The sequence below is a fragment of the Erpetoichthys calabaricus genome, chromosome 9 (genome assembly GCF_900747795.2).
Source record: "Erpetoichthys calabaricus chromosome 9, fErpCal1.3, whole genome shotgun sequence".
NCBI lineage: Eukaryota > Metazoa > Chordata > Cladistia > Polypteriformes > Polypteridae > Erpetoichthys > Erpetoichthys calabaricus.
The window spans coordinates 100,284,478-100,303,396 of NC_041402.2; the positions used below are offsets into that span (position 1 = coordinate 100,284,478).

At 37.4% G+C, this 18,919-nt stretch overlaps 1 protein-coding gene across 1 annotated transcript in view; it reads left to right on the top strand.

The window, feature by feature from the left end:
* Nucleotides 1-4,228, top strand: part of LOC114657593 (DBH-like monooxygenase protein 2 homolog) — a 47,762-nt gene extending 43,534 nt beyond the window's left edge. Inside the window, exons 11-14 of the mRNA XM_028809478.2 lie at nucleotides 180-239; nucleotides 966-1,096; nucleotides 1,557-1,665; nucleotides 3,929-4,228. Of these exons, the coding sequence (XP_028665311.1) occupies nucleotides 180-239; nucleotides 966-1,096; nucleotides 1,557-1,665; nucleotides 3,929-4,096 (468 nt within the window). The 3' untranslated portion in view covers nucleotides 4,097-4,228. The remainder of the gene's footprint in view (nucleotides 1-179; nucleotides 240-965; nucleotides 1,097-1,556; nucleotides 1,666-3,928) is intronic.
* The last annotated feature ends 14,691 nt before the right edge of the window (nucleotides 4,229-18,919 follow it).

Sequence of the window (18,919 nt, forward strand, 5' to 3'; positions counted from 1 at the left end):
TTGGATTCAGCGGGTTGGACAATGGATGGATGGATGAATCCAGCACTGGAGAAAAAAAAAATAAAAAGCTGAAATAATTTCAAAGTGTTTGTAAGTACTGGTAAATCTTATTAGCATAATATAAAGTAGCAATCTAGCTATGTGCTAATTTTAAATTAGCTGTTTGGCCTTTTAAATAGGGAGATGAAATTTTAGTCGAATGCACCTACAACACTGAAAATCGGGACAAATTAACTTTGGTAAGTGACAGAGCAGTTCTACTATTTTCCTCTTATTATTTTTATATTGTGGTTCTCTTTTTAAATTCAACTTCTGCTTTGAATATACTGTCCATATGAAAATACATTTTACTTTTTAATACAAATGTATATATCTCTAGTAAAAATCCACATTTATGATTTTTTATCAAACTGAAAATGGAAGCCATTAACTAACCATCTAGGGCTAAGATGTAAAAGAGTGGTAGAATATAAGTTTATAATTTTTCAGGTGCCCTTTTTAAAAAGAGAAACAAAAACATATGCTCATCTGTATACAGTAAGTTAAAATTTACAAACATCAGAGTCATATCTGTAACTGTAAGTACTTACTCAGGACATTAAGTAGAGTTTTGCTCTTCACATGAAAAAAAATCATAACATCATTAAGAGGTGAAGCTGCTAGACCAATTCCAGGACTGTGGTGTCTGAATAATGAGGAAAGATTCAATTTTCTGGTTAATCAAATGGTGACTTAAAAGCAGCATGACAAAAGTGTTTAAAAATTTTCAGGGAATTAGAAAAGTGGATATAGTGATTTCTAAAACTGTGGTAATAAGATTTTTATTAGTGTTTGAATTTCTTAACTTTTAAATATAACTTGGCATTAATTTGTGAAAGCTGAGTAAGTAGAGATTGAGCAGTTATGTTGGGCTTAATGATCTGATCTTATTAATATATTAACATCATTTTTGTGTTTCTATACAGACAGGATTGGGGACCACAAATGAAATGTGTTTGGCATTTTTATTATATTATCCTAGGAGAAGTATTAGCATATGCCAAAGTGCACTAAACGAAGCCAGTCTGCTGTCTTCTCTGGGTGCTCCAAATGTTACGTAAGTGATAGTTTGTCATTTGTAGTTGTTAAGGATAAGTCTTGAATGTACAAAAGCTTACCATTTTTAAGATTGAGTCTTTTGTTTATACAACTTTTCTATGTTATGCTTATAAGATCACCTATGAATGGTGACAGTTAAATCAAAGTGAAATTCTAAACACTTTTAGTCCATGGACTTTTATATCTGAGCACAAGAATGAATGATCTACAAAATGCATTTACCTAAATAATTATTTTTGCTTATATTAACTTCTCTAAGGTGGGGATTCTGGGGAAATTCAGGTAAAGAACAGAACACTGATTTATGCATTCACTTTTCAGTAAAGTAAAGTTTCCTGGGTTTGGGTTTATGAAAAATGAATTATTTTCATAAAGTATGCATTCAAAAAGTTATGACTAGGCACCATATGGTTAATAAATACATTTTTCTGAAATGCAATCCTTTGCATTTATTTAAGATTTGCTTTCCAATCACTTATTTCTAAAATATGGAACAAGACGGATATAGATGATTTTCAGACTTTACTGCAGCAAACACCTCAGACGGTCTCGGTGTTCAACTTCAGTGTAAGTATGGTTTTATATTCAAACATGCTAAAGCATTAAGAAGGCCTATAGACAAAGACAGGAAAGTGACATTGGCTTTGTAATATGATGGCAAGGTGACACCTATGCCTAATAAATTAGTGCCAAATTCCAGGTTGCACATGGAGTCAACTTACCTAGCATGTTAATTTTGGATCCATTTATTCAAACTTGATTTGAACACAAATATAGTTTTTCTTTGGCATGTTTGTGTTTCAAATTTATATTGTAAGATTATTTCCATTTGCCAGTAAGTCTATCAAAGAATTAGTCCATGTTTATACTGTATATCACAAATTAGACAGAAATGAAAAATCTAAAATAACAGGTGGATTTTTAGTCTTGATTTGAACAACCAGACTCATGTACAGTGGTGTGAAAAACTATTTGCCCCCTTCCTGATTTCTTATTCTTTTGCATGTTTGTCACACAAAATGTTTCTGATCATCAAACACATTTAACCATTAGTCAAATATAACACAAGTAAACACAAAATGCAGTTTTTAAATGATGGTGTTTATTATTTAGGGAGAAAAAAAATCCAAACCTACATGGCCCTGTGTGAAAAAGTAATTGCCCCCTTGTTAAAAAATAACCTAACTGGTGTATCACACCTGAGTTCAATTTCCGTAGCCACCCCCAGGCCTGATTACTGCCACACCTGTTTCAATCAAGAAATCACTTAAATAGGAGCTGCCTGACACAGAGAAGTAGACCAAAAGCACCTCAAAAGATAGACATCATGCCAAGATCCAAAGAAATTCAGGAACAAATGAGAACAGAAGTAATTGAGATCTATCAGTCTGGTAAAGGTTATAAAGCCATTTCTAAAGCTTTGGGACTCCAGCGAACCACAATGAGAGCCATTATCCACAAATGGCAAAAACATGGAACAGTGGTGAACCTTTCCAGGAGTGGCCGGTCGACCAAAATTACCCCAAGAGCGCAGAGACGACTCATCCGAGAGGTCACAAAAGACCCCAGGACAACGTCTAAAGAACTGCAGGCCTCACTTGCCTCAATTAAGGTCAGTGTTCACGACTCCACCATAAGAAAGAGACTGGGCAAAAACGGCCTGCATGGCAGATTTCCAAGACGCAAACCACTGTTAAGCAAAAAGAACATTAGGGCTCGTCTCAATTTTGCTAAGAAACATCTCAATGATTGCCAAGACTTTTGGGAAAATACCTTATGGACTGATGAGTCAAAAGTTGAACTTTTTGGAAGGCAAATGTCCCGTTACATCTGGCGTAAAAGGAACACAGCATTTCAGAAAAAGAACATCATACCAACAGTAAAATATGGTGGTGGTAGTGTGATGGTCTGGGGTTGTTTTGCTGCTTCAGGACCTGGAAGGCTTGCTGTGATAGATGGAACCATGAATTCTACTGTCTACCATAAAATCCTGAAGGAGAATGTCCGGCCATCTGTTCATCAACTCAAGCTGAAGCGATCTTGGGTGCTGCAACAGGACAATGACCCAAAACACACCAGCAAATCCACCTCTGAATGGCTGAAGAAAAACAAAATGAAGACTTTGGAGTGGCCTAGTCAAAGTCCTGACCTGAATCCAATTGAGATGCTATGGCATGACCTTAAAAAGGCGGTTCATGCTAGAAAACCCTCAAATAAAGCTGAATTACAACAATTTTGCAAAGATGAGTGGGCCAAAATTCCTCCAGAGCGCTGTAAAAGACTCATTGCAAGTTATCGCAAACGCTTGATTGCAGTTATTGCTGCTAAGGGTGGCCCAACCAGTTATTAGGTTCAGGGGGCAATTACTTTTTCACACAGGGCCATGTAGGTTTGGATTTTTTTTTCTCCCTAAATAATAAAAACCATCATTGAAAAACTGCATTTTTTGTTTACTTGTGTTATATTTGACTAATGGTTAAATGTGTTTGATGATCAGAAACATTTTGTGTGACAAACATGCAAAAGAATAAGAAATCAGGAAGGGGCAAATAGTTTTTCACACCACTGTAGATCTATTAAAAGAATAATAACCACCATACTGATGAGCCTTTTCCCAGTGTTGCGTAGCAGGTGTTTAAAACAGCACAAAGAACAGCATGAGAAGGCTTCAATTTATTGCAGGTTTAGATGATAGGAGTAGCATTGACTGATATTTTGGAATAACAGAAAAAAATAGTTTTGAAAAGTCAATAGCAGAACTTTGAAAATGATTACATAATGGGCAGCATTAAAAAGAAAACACTAAATATAACATGCTTCTCTTTTTCAGCTGGGAAATAACAACCAAGTCAGAATGCTCCCTAAGTTACAGCCAAAATATGTGACTGTCTGCAGAGAAATGCCATACACTACACCACCTGCAAGCAATGTTGGACATGTCTTCCAAGCCATAACATCCTGGATACTGTTAATGCCTTTGCTAACATTCTCCATGTGAACTTTCACATTTTACTTCACAGCTGCTAGAGTTTGTGGAAGGAAAAACTATTTCTCTTTTTTAGTATTAGATAGGAAGAGACTTAGGAATAGTTCTTTTTTTAAAATAAATGTTTCTTCTTTAGCATTACAAGATCAGTAGTCTAGAGGTTCATTTTTTTAATGAGAAAAAACATCGCACACAAATCATAATATGTTTGAAAGTCTGGAAAAACAAACCAATGTGGAACACTTCAAATGTCAGATCATGAAAGAAATTATTTAGAATGAGGGTTTACTTGCAAATATAATATAATATAATATAATATAATATAATATAATATAATATAATATAATATAATATAATATAATATAATATAATATAATATTTTCCCCTATCTGATCCAGTGTTGTTTCTTGCCTTGCTGCTGGGATAAGAGCTGGGTCCCTGCCACTCAAAATCAGATTACATAAATCCTGGATCTGAATCCTATTTCTGGTTTTGAGTGCAGTTTGCAGTCTACTTGTGTTTGTGTGCATTTCTTACAGGTTGTCCTTCCTCATAACAAGCACATGCTTATTGTGTTACTAATAAATTTAACTTGTGAGTATGTATGTGTCAGTGGGTCCTGTGATGCACTGGTGCCCCATCAAGAGTGGATCCTTCTTTTCATCCAGTGTTGCCAGGATAGGTTCTGACCCTGGCAGAAATGTCTTCTTTTGCTTAATAATCAAGGGATGTTTAAGTGGGATAAAAAAATTAATGAAAATGTACTTTCTTTTCAAGATCAATCTATTTGTTAGAGGTGTTTTCTTAAATGAGCTATGTCTACAATCATAATTGTATTGTAACAATATTCAGGTTGAGAGACACAAAGAGAAACCTACAGACCTGTGATTAACTCATCGCAGTCCCTTTTGTAACACAAGAATTCTTGGACTTCCTGATTCCTGCCTCCTCGCATGCAGTTTCTCCTCCTTCCAAGTCCTGTTATCCACCCTGTGGTGCTCGTTATAAGTGCTTCCCCTCTCATTTCCTTCTGCAGAAAACACCGGAATGCCAGATAATCACAGGCTCCCTTTTACATCACCAGGGGCCTCATGTATAAACGGTGCGTACACACAGAAATGTTGCGTACGAACCTTTCCACGCTCAAATCGCGATGTATAAAACCTAAACTTGGCGTAAAGCCACGCACATTTCCACGGTAACTCATTCCTTGGCGTACGCAATTTCACCGCTCGGTTTTGCAGACTGGCGGCACCCAGCGTCAAAGCAGTGCTACTGTTCCTGTGTGGTTACTCTTTCTTAGATCCACATCCACGGCGGCGGCTTTGTCAAATAAACTGAAATTAACCGCATATCGTTCATAAATTTAATGCATCTGATTGTAATTAACCTGTAACAATATAATGGTCCACAGAATGGTCAAACTACTGTTCCTGTGTGCTCATCCTTTCTTTCTTAGCTCCACATTCCTGACACGGCTTTATAAATACACTGAAACTAACTGCATATTGTTTATTAGTGTAATGCATCTGATTGTAATTAACCTGCTGCAATAGAATGGGCCAGGGAAAAGCCATAGTATTCCAAAACCACAACTGCTTTAGCGTTGTTACGCTCACTGCATCTTGTTCTTCTTTTTGCTGTTCCCATTAAGGGTTGCCACTGCGGATCATCTTTTTCCATATTACTCTCACTGCACCACTCGGAGTATTTATATCACTGTATCTGAGTGTGAATCACAGCAGCAGATGATCGGAAAGAGAATTATCGGTATATAGTTTCAAGTACACACTACCTCAACCACGGCAAAAAGCGTCAAAGCCTTTCCTGTACGGCTCTCGCGTTTCAGAAACAGTTTCATCCCAAGAACTATAAATGCACTCAATCACCTCACTGTAAACTTGCACTACAGTTATAATATTGCACAACCTGTGCTACTTTATAAAGCGCGTATGATGACAATATCATTTTTAAGATGAAATGCAGCAAAATATGTTGCTTATAGTATACAGATAAAACTTTAACTTCATTTAAATAATCTGTATTGTTAATAACGGTGCCACAGCGTATAGCTGGTTCAAGGATAGCTCCTGCCTTGCGCTGTATTCTTGCTGGTGCTGACGCGACACTGGAAGGATAGACGAATACTGTAGAATAATTAAACATGTACTACGAAGATATTTCAATGTTCCTTAAAAGTTTTGAAGAATCAGCGTTCTAAGCTTACAAATGGCTTAACGTCTATTACAGAGCTGATTGTGTGACGATTGGAGAAAGAAAAGTATGGACAGGAATTGGAGGTTAGTACGTTTGAAAGAGACAGTACTTCTGTAATAAATTATTTCATCGAAGGTCGCACATGGTGCAGCAAGCCTCTTGCGTGAGATATGAACAATCACTGCGCCACCGTGTTCCCATGTTTAATAACATACTTTCATTCCTATCATCATGAAAATGATACCACGTATACATCTCAGTATTTTAATTATTCAGAGAGCTGTAATATCTCGAATGTAATGCATTCTGTGTCCTGTCGGAGAAAGAGAAAGAACGGAAGCACGTAGTGATTCACACACATAGAGCACATAGAAGATCAAACACAGAAAAAAGCATTTAACATGCTACTTGAGAAACTAGTAAAATAAACGATTTTAAGATGAAGTTTATGATGTTCTACTTTAATGGCAAAATAAACTACGTGATTAAAGTGGAAATTTCGAGATTAAAGTTGACATTTCGTGCTTTTTTCCCACTGTGTGCCTATGTTTTTTGTTTGTACCCTAATAAGCTTTCATATGACACTCAGACGGTGGGCTACGACTCGCCTTTTCACAGCGACTTTGATATGTGATTTCTTTTTTATTTCGGGCACTGTGCGACTTTGTGAATTTGATCTTTCGAGTTTTTCCGACACTCTGTCACTCGATCAGCTTTCTTTTGTTGATTATACCACTGTTTAAACCAACAAATAGTACGTTTTTCCTTTGCCTCCACTTGGTATTCGCTGAAATTCTTATATTTTCCCCTGTGCTTTTCCCATTGTCTTTTCACAGAAGGCTATTTATATTGATTTGCATATTCAAAGAGGCGTAATTCTGGGAGGAGTTGGGGCGGGACAGAAGGCGCGTGCACGTGCGTTACTTTTCACGCAAATCGGGATTTATGTAGTGGAAGAACGTGAAAGTATGCGTGCGCACAGATTCCTGCATCTGGATTTTTCTGTGCGTACGCACAATCCCGCTTTTGTGCTTACGCCATGTTATAGTGTGAGTTCTACGCACGGCGTTATACATGAGGTCCCAGGAGTGTGGTGTGTCCTGTCCCTGGATAGTACTCTTTAGAAAGCTGTGGAAGAGACTGGATACTTCAACCATGTTTGCAGTCAACTGGCTTCCCTCTGGATTTTAAGCACTCAAGCCAACTGCAGTAAACATTATAGGTAGCTGGCCCCATCCAATCAACAATCACTGTTGTCCACTGGGCACTGTAATATACATTATTAATATTAATATACATATGATTCTTTGAGTGACTTACAGTGATTTGTGATTTTAAAATGTTGCACATAAAACTCAAATTGCAAAGTTTTCTTATATTGAGTATGTATTTCTTGCATTTACAGAGATTCAGCCCACACATGAACTGAAAAACTTTTAAAGATACATAAACCTCATCTCAGGGCAGCAGCACTGTAGGGAAACGTTCAAGCAGGAAACATCAGATGTGGCTAAACCACCTGACTGACAAAGGGCCATGTACAGTATACCTAAAGCGCTATATAAATGTAATGAATTATTATTATTATTATTATTACCTATTAGGAAACATAGAGGGTTATACCACTTTTCTAAGACAACAGGCTGGGTTCTGCCATGGACATTGGAGCTTTTCAATTCACAGCACAAAGACCACAGACATTGCTAGAAGGAGCTCCAATTTGGTGTCTCTGAAGCAAATATAACAGTTCCACAGTCAGACGAGAAAAGTTCTGCTAAGAGCCAGCCCTAATTTTGAAAGTGACCTGACCTACTGAAAGCCCTATGTTACTATGAAATATAACTTATGAATGTATGAATTCTGCTGTACTGCAGTTGCTTCCTGAATGCTACTCACTGAAATATGAAATAATGTATGAGAGACCAAGCATTAAAAGGAGTCCAGTTTGAAGTTTTTTGAGCACCACAGGACCCACAGTCACTATACATATACAATATGCACATGCACCTGTCCAAACATACATATACATACACTGTATACAGCATACTGAGAACAGTTACATTGTATCTGGTATCAACACATGAAGTTGGTGAGCAGGTGAGAACTTTCAGAAATGCTCAAAGGCACAAAATGAAATATGTGAAAATGACATTCAAAGTATTGATCTCTTAATATCCATAAAATATAATTTCTTGACTGAATTTCCCTCAGTGAGTAATCATCGATCTGTAGCACATTAAGTTCAAGCAAGTGAGTCCTTCTCCAGTGCAGGAGAGATCTAAAGTAGGATATACTGTAAGGAAGCATTTTGACATAACCGGAGCCTCTGCTGTGAAACAATGACTGCTCCTTCCAGCTAACCACCACCACAGGCTGTTGATGGTGAAGTTGAAGGACACAGCTTACAACATGAGAAAGGCAGAATAGGGTCTGACACAAGACAACTGAGAGGTTGGGGTGACACATGAGACTCAAGTGCCAGAATAAGGAATGCTCTACAGAGATACACAGAGATGGTAGCTTATTAACAACTGGAATACATTCAAAGATTTTTCACCTATAAGGAGGTGTATACTCAGCACCATTAGAGTGTTTAAGATTTTATTAAATTTGAACATACCTTATCTATTACCGGTCAGACCTGCAGATAGCATTGTTGTTGTAGGGAAAAATCAGATCATCTGACAGCCCTCAGTGAACTCCAGCAGTTCTTGTCATGAAAAAAACCTTGTTCTGTATAGACTGCAAGCAATTTAATCATGAAGCTTTTAAGGCTTTGAAGACTTTGTCATATGTTTGGAGTGCCCTGGTCTGCATTTCTGTGAGAAGCTCATTCAGCTGTTTGACAATCCAGAGACTGGTTTAACTAGTTGGTTAATGACAATATGCCCAGTGGGTGATATAGTTAGACACTTTGCTAATAAAAATGTATAATATTTATTGCATTTGTATTTATTTTTATTTGGTGTGTGTTGTGATATATGGCCGGCCAATACCCCCACGCCGCTAGATGGAGCCCTTCAGCAGCATGGAGGTGCCCCGAATTCCAGCAGGGCATCATGGATATTGGCGTTTTCCTTCACAGCCCTGCTGGATACCATGGGGGCCGCAAGGGGACGCTGCAGGGAGGCTCAGAGACTTGTATTTGCCCTATAACCCAGAAGTACGTCCTGGTCACAGGGACAGAAGAAATGACATGCTTCCGGGATGAAGAAAAGGAGAAGTTTTTACCTGACCCGGAAGTGATAGAAAATCACATGGACTGAGGGACAAACACTTCCGGGTCAAGGACTATAAAAGGACTATGGGAAACCCCAGAAGATGAGCTGAGTTGTTATTGCTTATCAGGAATAAAGGTCTGTTTATGGTAAATTCTGAAGCTTGTGAAATGTTGATGATTGATAGTCATACTACAAAAAACCCCAATCAAAATCCAATTAATATGTTACATGTTAGTGGTTTCGATCATTTCTGATTAACTCTTTCACACTGTCGTTTTCTGATTATTGGCTAATTTTACTGTTAATATGATGATATTACCCAGCACCATTTTAATTTGAGTTGTCAATTGTGAGTCCTGTCATTTTGTGCTGATTTTGTATGTAAGCTGTCATACTGTTTTTGACTATTTTGTTTTTGGCTATTCCAGTATTATGAGCTGGAGGTGGAGGTGCTTTTCATCCTCTGGTATTTTAGTTACAACATCATATAGAGAGTCATGATAATGCTGACATGGTCTTACTGGCTGTCTGTAAACCTCAAATACATGCAGGAAACAGGGAAACACTCTGCAAACTGGAGGAGTGTGTGTATGTCTCTGATGTTACAGTGCTGTTTTTGAGGATTTTTTGTATGAGGCCTGCCTTTCAGTCAAGTACACTTTCATTAAGTGGTAAAAAACTAGTGTGGTCCTTCACGGTGCTCTGGAGCTCAAAAGTGGAGAGGGGTCCCTTCCACTGACAATTGCCAATGGAAGCTTATTGTATGGCCCATATATTTTATGTTTAACTGATGTAAACTAAATTTTGTAGGCTGGTATATAGGCATTAAATGGTATCAAAAATTCAGCACCAAGTCTGCAGCTCATTGTTTTATGGTTTCTACAATCAGGATGACACAAAATACGCAGCTGCATATGTCTTGCAAAGAAAAAACACAAGCAATATTTGATGGAATGTTTTAACAGTCACAAGTGGGGCTTTCACAGAGTGGTGGGCGTTGATACAATGGGACAATTAGCATTCATTTTCATGCTGGGACTACTTCACAAGTATGTTTAGTCAGGAAATATAGGATTTATTAAAACAGGGAAGTAAATTGAATCAGTGTCACCATGTAGACAAAACATTTTTCTTCAAGAGCATTCTAGTACCTCTTGCTTCACCCAATTTGATATACTTCACAGGAGTACCTTAGCATGGCCCATCTAAAGATTTATGATTTTTTTCGCCATCTAGTGGTAGAAGACAGTATAATTCACTGCAATTTTTATTAAATGGAGGATTGTATAAACATTATTCCCAAATGTTAATTGAAGCTACCAGAAATATCAGTGATGCTGATAATCTATAATAAATTAAAATTATTTCATATTGAGAATTGTGCATATATTTTTGCTTACTTTGCTTTTGATCTTATTTTTATGTTAGATCACTTTGAAATACATCCCAGTGTCATAATTCATATTGACTACAGAATACATAGCACCAAAATTTTAAAACTAATTGAAAATAAACTTTAGAGCTGAATAGAATATGCTCATCAACTATCTCTATTGAAAATAAAAAATAGGCAGAAAATTTTAAGATATGTAATAACATGTATACGTGACTGCCTATTAACTAGTATGCATAATCTATTGAACATAATTAAAAAAAGAAAAAAAACTTCTATTTGATTTTCATTGCATTCTTTGTAAAGATGAAGAACTCTTGTTTTTTAACTTGTATGTCAGTTTTCTCTGTGAAAGGCAGGTTTCATGAACTGAGACTTACTTAATGTGACAACATTGTCATCTTTTTTTAGAAGTCAGTGTATTCTAATACTGGGACATGGAAAGCTGCAGCCTACATTAGGAGACCAGGATTCAAGGCAGGAAACAAACTTGGACAAGGTGCCAGCTCATCACATGACACATACATTCAGATATTCACACTCATGTTAGGTCAAATGAAAGTTTCCATGTGATTACATTGTAGCAAGATGCTGGAATATTCACCCGGGAATGCCAGAACGTGCAAGCTCCTAACAAGGTGTCCAGAGTAGAATTTGAACTCAGGTCCCTTCAATTCTATTTACTTAAATAATTCAATGAAAAGCAAAGACCCTCACTTCATAGAGAAGTATTTTCATGAGACTGAAATTAATTGTTATCAAGAAGAATACTGAAGAAATAATAAGTACTTTATTTAAAAAGATGTGTTTTTGTGGACCAAATGTTGCAATACACAGCTTTGTTTAGTCTCACACTTAAAGTTTATTTTTAATTTACATAATGAATGCAAAAAATGCAATTGTTTTATGTAACAGTAAGAAATCTGCTCTCAAATTGAGAGATTTTAACAAGAAGAGCTCTAAAACCGCGATTGGATAAAGCAAAATTAGGTTTTCCTGTTGAGGGCATGATGATACAGGAGTGAACAAAAAAAAAAGAGAACGACCTGACAGTATTAATATCAATATTGAACAATTCTTCAAGAAATAAAGTCTTCAGTTCTTTGAGTGATTGAGGAGGTAGAAGGGTACATTGAAATCTGTGTTTTAAAACTTCCCAAGAAGGTTCAATGATGTTTAGATTTGGGGCCTCATGTATAACACCGTGCATAGAAGTCACACTAAAACAGAGAACAGACAAAAGTAGAAGTTTGCGTACGCACAAAAAAAAATTAAAATGCACAAAACCATGCGTAAGCCAACTACCACACACTTCCTAATCGATGAATCCCAGTCAGCGTGAAATGTAACACACGTTCATGCGCCTGCTGCCTCACTCCAGCTCCTCCCATAATTTTGCATATTTGAATATGTAAATCAAAATAAATAGCCATTTCAGTTGAGTGTTTTGTTAAAAGACAATGGCAAAATAACGTATAAAAATCGGGAGTGGTCTCCCCTAGTCTTTCTCGTATGCTCAGATATGGGGATGGATATTTGAGGAGTAAACTGCAAGACAATGATTATATTTTTATATTATGTACATTACAGGACCATCAACAACAAATTAATAATATATTGAACAATTATTATAAAATGAAAGTTGATTAAATTGGATCTATGTTTTGTACCTAATACTTGAAAAATAATATGAAAAATTTGGTTGACCTAAATGAAGGCATACTCAAGTTATTGTGTTTACATACACACACACACACTCAGACACACAGACATAATTCCAAAAATGGTATTTTCGGACTCAGGGAGGTCTAAAACATTGGGATTCTTCAAAATCTCGATTTTCTTAATACTTCGTATACAAGAACGTCAGGGAGGTCTAAAACGTTGAGATTCATGAAAATCTCAACGTAGGATTTTTGGATGATTACAATACTTTCCCTATATTTTGTATATGAAAAAGTAAAAACAATTGGTCAGATGTTAAAGTCGATGTGAAACTGTGAGTCGTAGCCCACCATCTCAGTGTCATACGGAAGCGTATTAGGGCACAGAGAAAAGAAAAAAAGGTTGAAATGCTGAGTTTAATCTTGTAGTTTATTTTTCATTAGAGTAGAACATCATAAACTTCATCTTAAAATTGATGTTTAATTTACTAGATTTTTCAAATCCCATCGTAACTAAAGTAGCATGTTAAATGCTTCATATTCTATATTCATTGTATGATAAATGAGATTCCATATGTAAGTCCTTCATAAACTTATTTTACTATAAAATTATATAATAACAATAATAATAATATGATAAAAAACAACAAAAAATATATAATATGAAAGCATAAGTACAATGTACATGTACATATACTGCAAATAGTGCAAATGCTTCATAAAGTGGCTCAGGTTGTGCAATATTACACTTGTAGTGCAAGTTTACAGTGAAGTAATTTTAATTATAAGTATAAACAGTTCTACCGGGAGCACTTGATGGACTGATTGACTGCATTCATAGCTCTTGGAATTAAACTGTTTCCAAGCCTCAAGGTCCATGCAGGATGAGTGTTTGCTGGATGAGAGAACTTCAAATAGACTGTGCGCATGGCTGAGTAGAATTAATGCAAATGCTGGTGGCTTTCCTGAGGTAGCATTTGCTATAAATGTCTTACAGGGCTTTCTGATCAGCCGGTGTACAGCTGTGATTCCACACACAGATACAATGAGTTAAAATACTCTGAGAGGTGCACTGCGAGTAGCAATGCTAAATCAGCAAGTTGTTTTTTTTTATTTAAATTTTTATTCCTAGTTATTTTTTCCAACATATGGTTTATATTTCATTGCAACAGCTGGCATCATTTAGGTTTGCTACACAGAACATGATGTGTTTTTTCAGATAAGACTGGAATTTTCAGATAACATTTTTTCTATGACTGTGTAAAAGGTAAATCTGAAACAGGGGCACATATTTTCAAAATATGCAGATCTAAATCTGAAATTTTCAATATAGATGAAAAGTTTCCGACTTTGAGGGGAGTATGAGCAATTCCATTAATTTCATCAATCCGTTTTTTGATGTGTCTCTCTGGTTCTCAGTCAATAGGAACCATTGCCTATTCCAGGAGCACTGGACCCAAAGCGAAAACCTATCTTGGATGGCTTGCCAGGCCTATAGAAGGGCACAGTCATGCATAAAGAAGACTGGCGTCCTTCAACATCTGCAATAAGATGCTGCAGATGTTCTATCAGACGGTTGTGGCAAGTGCCCTCTTCTACGCAGTGGTGTGCTGGGGAGGCAGCATAAAGAAGAAGGATGCCTCACGCCTGGACAAACTGGTGAGGAAGGCAGGCTCTATTGTAGGCATGGAGCTGGACAGTTTGACAACTGTGGTGGAGCGACGGGCGCTCAGCAGGCTCCTATCAATTATGGAGAATACACTGCATTCACTAATCAGTGTCATCTCCAGACAGAGGAGCAGCTTCAGCGACAGACTGCTGTCACTGTCCTGCTCCACTGACAGACTGAGGAGATCATTCCTCCCAACAAACTATGCGACTCTTCAGTTCCACCTGGGGGGGGTAAACGTTAACATTATTCAAAGTTGTTGTCTGTTTTTACCTACATTTTAATTACTCTTTAATTTAATATTTTTTTTTGTATCAGTATGCTGCAGCTGGAGTATATGAATTTCCCCTTGGGATTAATAAAGTATCTATCTATCTATCTATCTATCTATCTATCTATCTATCTATCTATCTATCTATCTATCTATCTATCTATCTATCTATCTATCTATCTATCTATCTATCTATCTATCTATCTATCTATCTATATAATTATACTCCTTAAGTCTGTGCCAACTTAGAGTCTTCAATTAACCTAAACTTTGCGTCATTGGGATATTGAAAGAAAACTGATGTAAATCTGGAACATTATGATGCAAAAAAATAAAAATAATTATATTTTGGATTGTCTGTGCAACATATAGTTAGAGCTGGATCTAAGAGACAAGTGGTTGGTTTAACTTTAGGTAGCAACAGTGCTTTAACTAATTTAAATGTTTTATGTAGTTTATTTAAATTTAGAATATCATTATGGGAAATAATAGTTACAGTTGTGATTTTAGTCAGTGGTCCTGTATGTTCTTGCACTCTTTGTCCATGCACAGTGTTGAACTTGCACTAACCCACATTTCAGCCCTACATGATCAAGTCTCTGAGATGATGGGCATAATAAATTCTGTTCTAGCTTTATATTCTACCTCTGGTTCACTCTGTGTGGCACATTAATCCACATACAGTCATATGAAAAAGTTTGGGAACCCCTTTTAATTCTTTGGATTTTTGTTTATCATTGGCTGAGCTTTCAAAGTAGTAACTTCCTTTTAATATATGACATGCCTTATGGAAACAGTAGTATTTCTGCAGTGACATTAAGTTTATTGGATTAACAGAAAATATGCAATATGCATCATAACAATAATTAGACATAAATTTGGGCACTCCAACAGAGATATTACATCAATACTTAGGTGAGCCTCCTTTTGCAAATATAACAGCCTCTAGACGCCTCCTATAGCCTTTGATGAGTGTCTGGATTCTGGATGGAGGTATTTTTGACCATTCTTCCATACAAAATTTCTCCAGTTCAGTCAAATTTGATGGCTGCCGAGCATGGACAGCCTGCTTCAAATCATCCCATAGATTTTCAATGACATTCAAGTCAGGGGATTGTACTTCTCCCTCTGCATGAATGCCTTTGTAGATTTCGAACTGTGTTTTGGGTCATTGTCTTGTTTGGAATATCCAACCCCTGCCTAACTTCAACTTTGTGACTGATGCTTGAACATTATCCTGAAGAATTTGTTGATATTGGATTGAATTCATCCTACCCTCGACTTTAACAAGGGCCCCAGTCCCTAAACTAGCCACACAGCCCCACAGCATGATGAATTTGACAGTAGATAGCAGGTGTTTTTCTTGGAATGCAGTGTTCTTCTTCCGCCATGCAAAGAGCTTTTTGTTATGACCAAATAACTCAATTTTTGTCTCATCGGTCCAAAGCACTTTGTTCCAAAATGAATCTGGCTTGTCTAAATGAGCATTTGCATATAACAAGCAACTCTGTTTGTGGTGTGAGTGCAGAAAAGGCTTCTTTCTCATCACCCTGCCATACAGATGTTCTTTGTGCAAATTGCACTGAATTGTAGAATGATGAACAGATACACCATCTGCAGCAAGATGTTCTTGCAGGTCTTTGGAGGTGATCTGTGGGTTGCCTGTAACCATTCTCACAATCCCGCGCATATGCGCTCCTGTATTTTTCTTGGCCTGCCAGACCTGGGTTTAACAGCAACTGTACCTGTGGCCTTCCATTTCCTGATTCCATTCCTTACAGTTGAAACTGACAGTTTAAACCTCTAAGATAGCTTTTTGTAGCCTTCCCCCAAACCATGATACTGAACAATCTTTGTTTCCAGATCTTTTGAGAGTTGCTTTGAGGATCCCATGCTGTCACTCTTCAGAGGAGAGTAAAAGGAAAGCATACCTTGTAATTGACCACCTTAAATACCTTTTCTCATGATTGGACACACCTGTCTATGAAGTTCAAGGCTTAACTAGCTAATCCAACCAATTTGGTATTGCAAGTAATCAGCATTGAGCAGTTACATGCATTCAAATCAGCAAAATTAGAAAGGTACCCACATTTTTGCACAGACAGTTTTTCACATTTGATTTAATTTCAAATGCTATAATTTCAAATACTGCTTCGCTAAAAATCTTTTTTCGGAAAATACCCCAGTACTCAGATGTTCCTAGGAAATGAAAGACATAGTATTGTTATCTTTTTTGTTGAAAGCAGAGTCAATTATTATGCAGGCTGAGAGGGGTTCCCAAACTTTTTCATATGACTGTATGCCATACATAGTCATCTTTCATTAGTAAGCTGAAAAATACATATATGGACCTGAATTATATTACAAAGTTCTGAAAATGGGTCTAGTATTGACAATTTACTTGCCTGGTACCAGGCAATTTACTTGCAGTACCAGGCAATTCGGAGTGCATTTGCCTGGGGCTTAATGTAGGCATGATGGCACCTTTAAAGTAGGTAGCATGGAGAGCAAAAGATCCAAACTTGGACTAATGAAAGGAAAGACTTCATGAGAGAATCGCACATATATTAAAAACCAAATAAGAAGAAGAAAAAAGAAAAATGATAATGTAGAAAAGAATTTATGGATTTGACTTGTTTTTCATTTTCAGGCTCTAATTCTATTTTTGTCTTACATGAAAAATTATTATTAGTGAACACTATTTACTAACTGTTCTAAACACCCCTGCCTATTTTCTTGCTGACTCTCAAAAAAAAGCAATTGAAATCTCTGCCACTCACAAATAAATAAATACAAAGTTCCTTGAGACTTCACACTTTTTCCACTGAAAAGGTTAGTCTTTGGTTGAGATTTTGCCTGCAGAAAGTCTGGACAATAGTATGTGAAGGTGTGAGATGGACATGCACATGTTTTAAGGATAATAAATAGATTAATTCTAAACCTCTTATGAGTTTTCATTGAAGTACACATTTAATATATATGTTTGGGAGACACCTTCACCTGTCAACTTGCAATTCAAACCCAACTCAATAGTTGACCCCGCCTCCTAACACCTTCCCTCCACAGATCCAAGGAATTACAGGGCAATGATGTATGACATCACTTCTGGTTTTCCGGTGCCTGAACCCACCCCTTCTGCCTCACTGACCTCATAACCAGCACAAGCCATCTTTCCGCAGTCTATTGGAAGACTCACCTATGAAAAGACCATGGTTTTGGTAAAGCTTTTTTTTCCCAATTGCCACAGTATATGGGGAACACCAACCCTTTACCTTTGTTTCTCTGTTCTTATAATACTAGGGGGCTTTGCCCCCTGCTCGCTTCACTCACCCAGACTCCCGTCCCCCCCTACCCCCCTGGGGAGCGTTAAGAGTCATCCACTTCGCGTTGTGAAGGGGGTGGCTGAACGCAAGCTAAGGAGATGCAGTTCGATCAGCTGCTGGTTTGCTGCTGCTGCTGCCGAGCTGCGTGTTCTGCTTGTCGCGCTGCATGTCGATCATTTAAAAGCCTGTACAGCAGCTGTCCATTTGTTTCACTGCCTTGTCTCACGGAACATTAAAGTGTCTCACATACCGTCTCCTTCCAAGATTTTTTTTTATAATAGAGAGATATATTGTCACACACGTGCGCATGGGAGGTGGTTTATAGCCTCAAATGGTATTTTTCTCAGTCGGACCAGTGATTGGCATTGTCATTTGATCCTTTCTCCTTTTTTCCCTCTGCAGTCCAGGCGAAGACCCTGCTTCTCACTTACATCACCACCAGTCCACCCACTGTTGATGTCACTCCTGACACCCTCTGATGATGTAATTTCCATTATCCAGAATCCATCTTGCTGCCACAGAAGTTTATATTCTGGCCACCCTGACTCACCTCTTCCTCCATTCAGCCATATTTTTAGACCAGCCTACAATCTGTTAGTCACTTCGGTTTAGAACTCTGTACCTGTACATGACGTGTTTAATTTATTTTGTTGATTTTTCAGTATATGGTGTGGCCATCCACAAACCTATTTTTGTCTGATCTCAATGGGAAAAAATCATGCTGGATATCTATACTGATATGGACTGGATAATGTGTAATGAGTGAAAGGATGCCACATCGTTTGATGGAAATGAAAATTATCAATATAGAGAGGGCTGAATTCAAAGATACCCCGAAAATCAAAGTGAAAAAATGAAGCAGCAGGCTCATTTTGCCGAAATTTCATTGCAGCAACTCAAAATCGTACTCAGTAGTTTCTATGGCCCAATGTGCTTGTATGCATGCCTGACAACGTCTCCTCCCAGATCTGGACCAGGGCATCACTGAGCTCCTGGACAGTTTGAGGTGCAACCTGGTGGCGTCGGATGGACCGAAACATAATGTCCCAGAGGTGTTCTGTTGGATTTAGGTCAGGC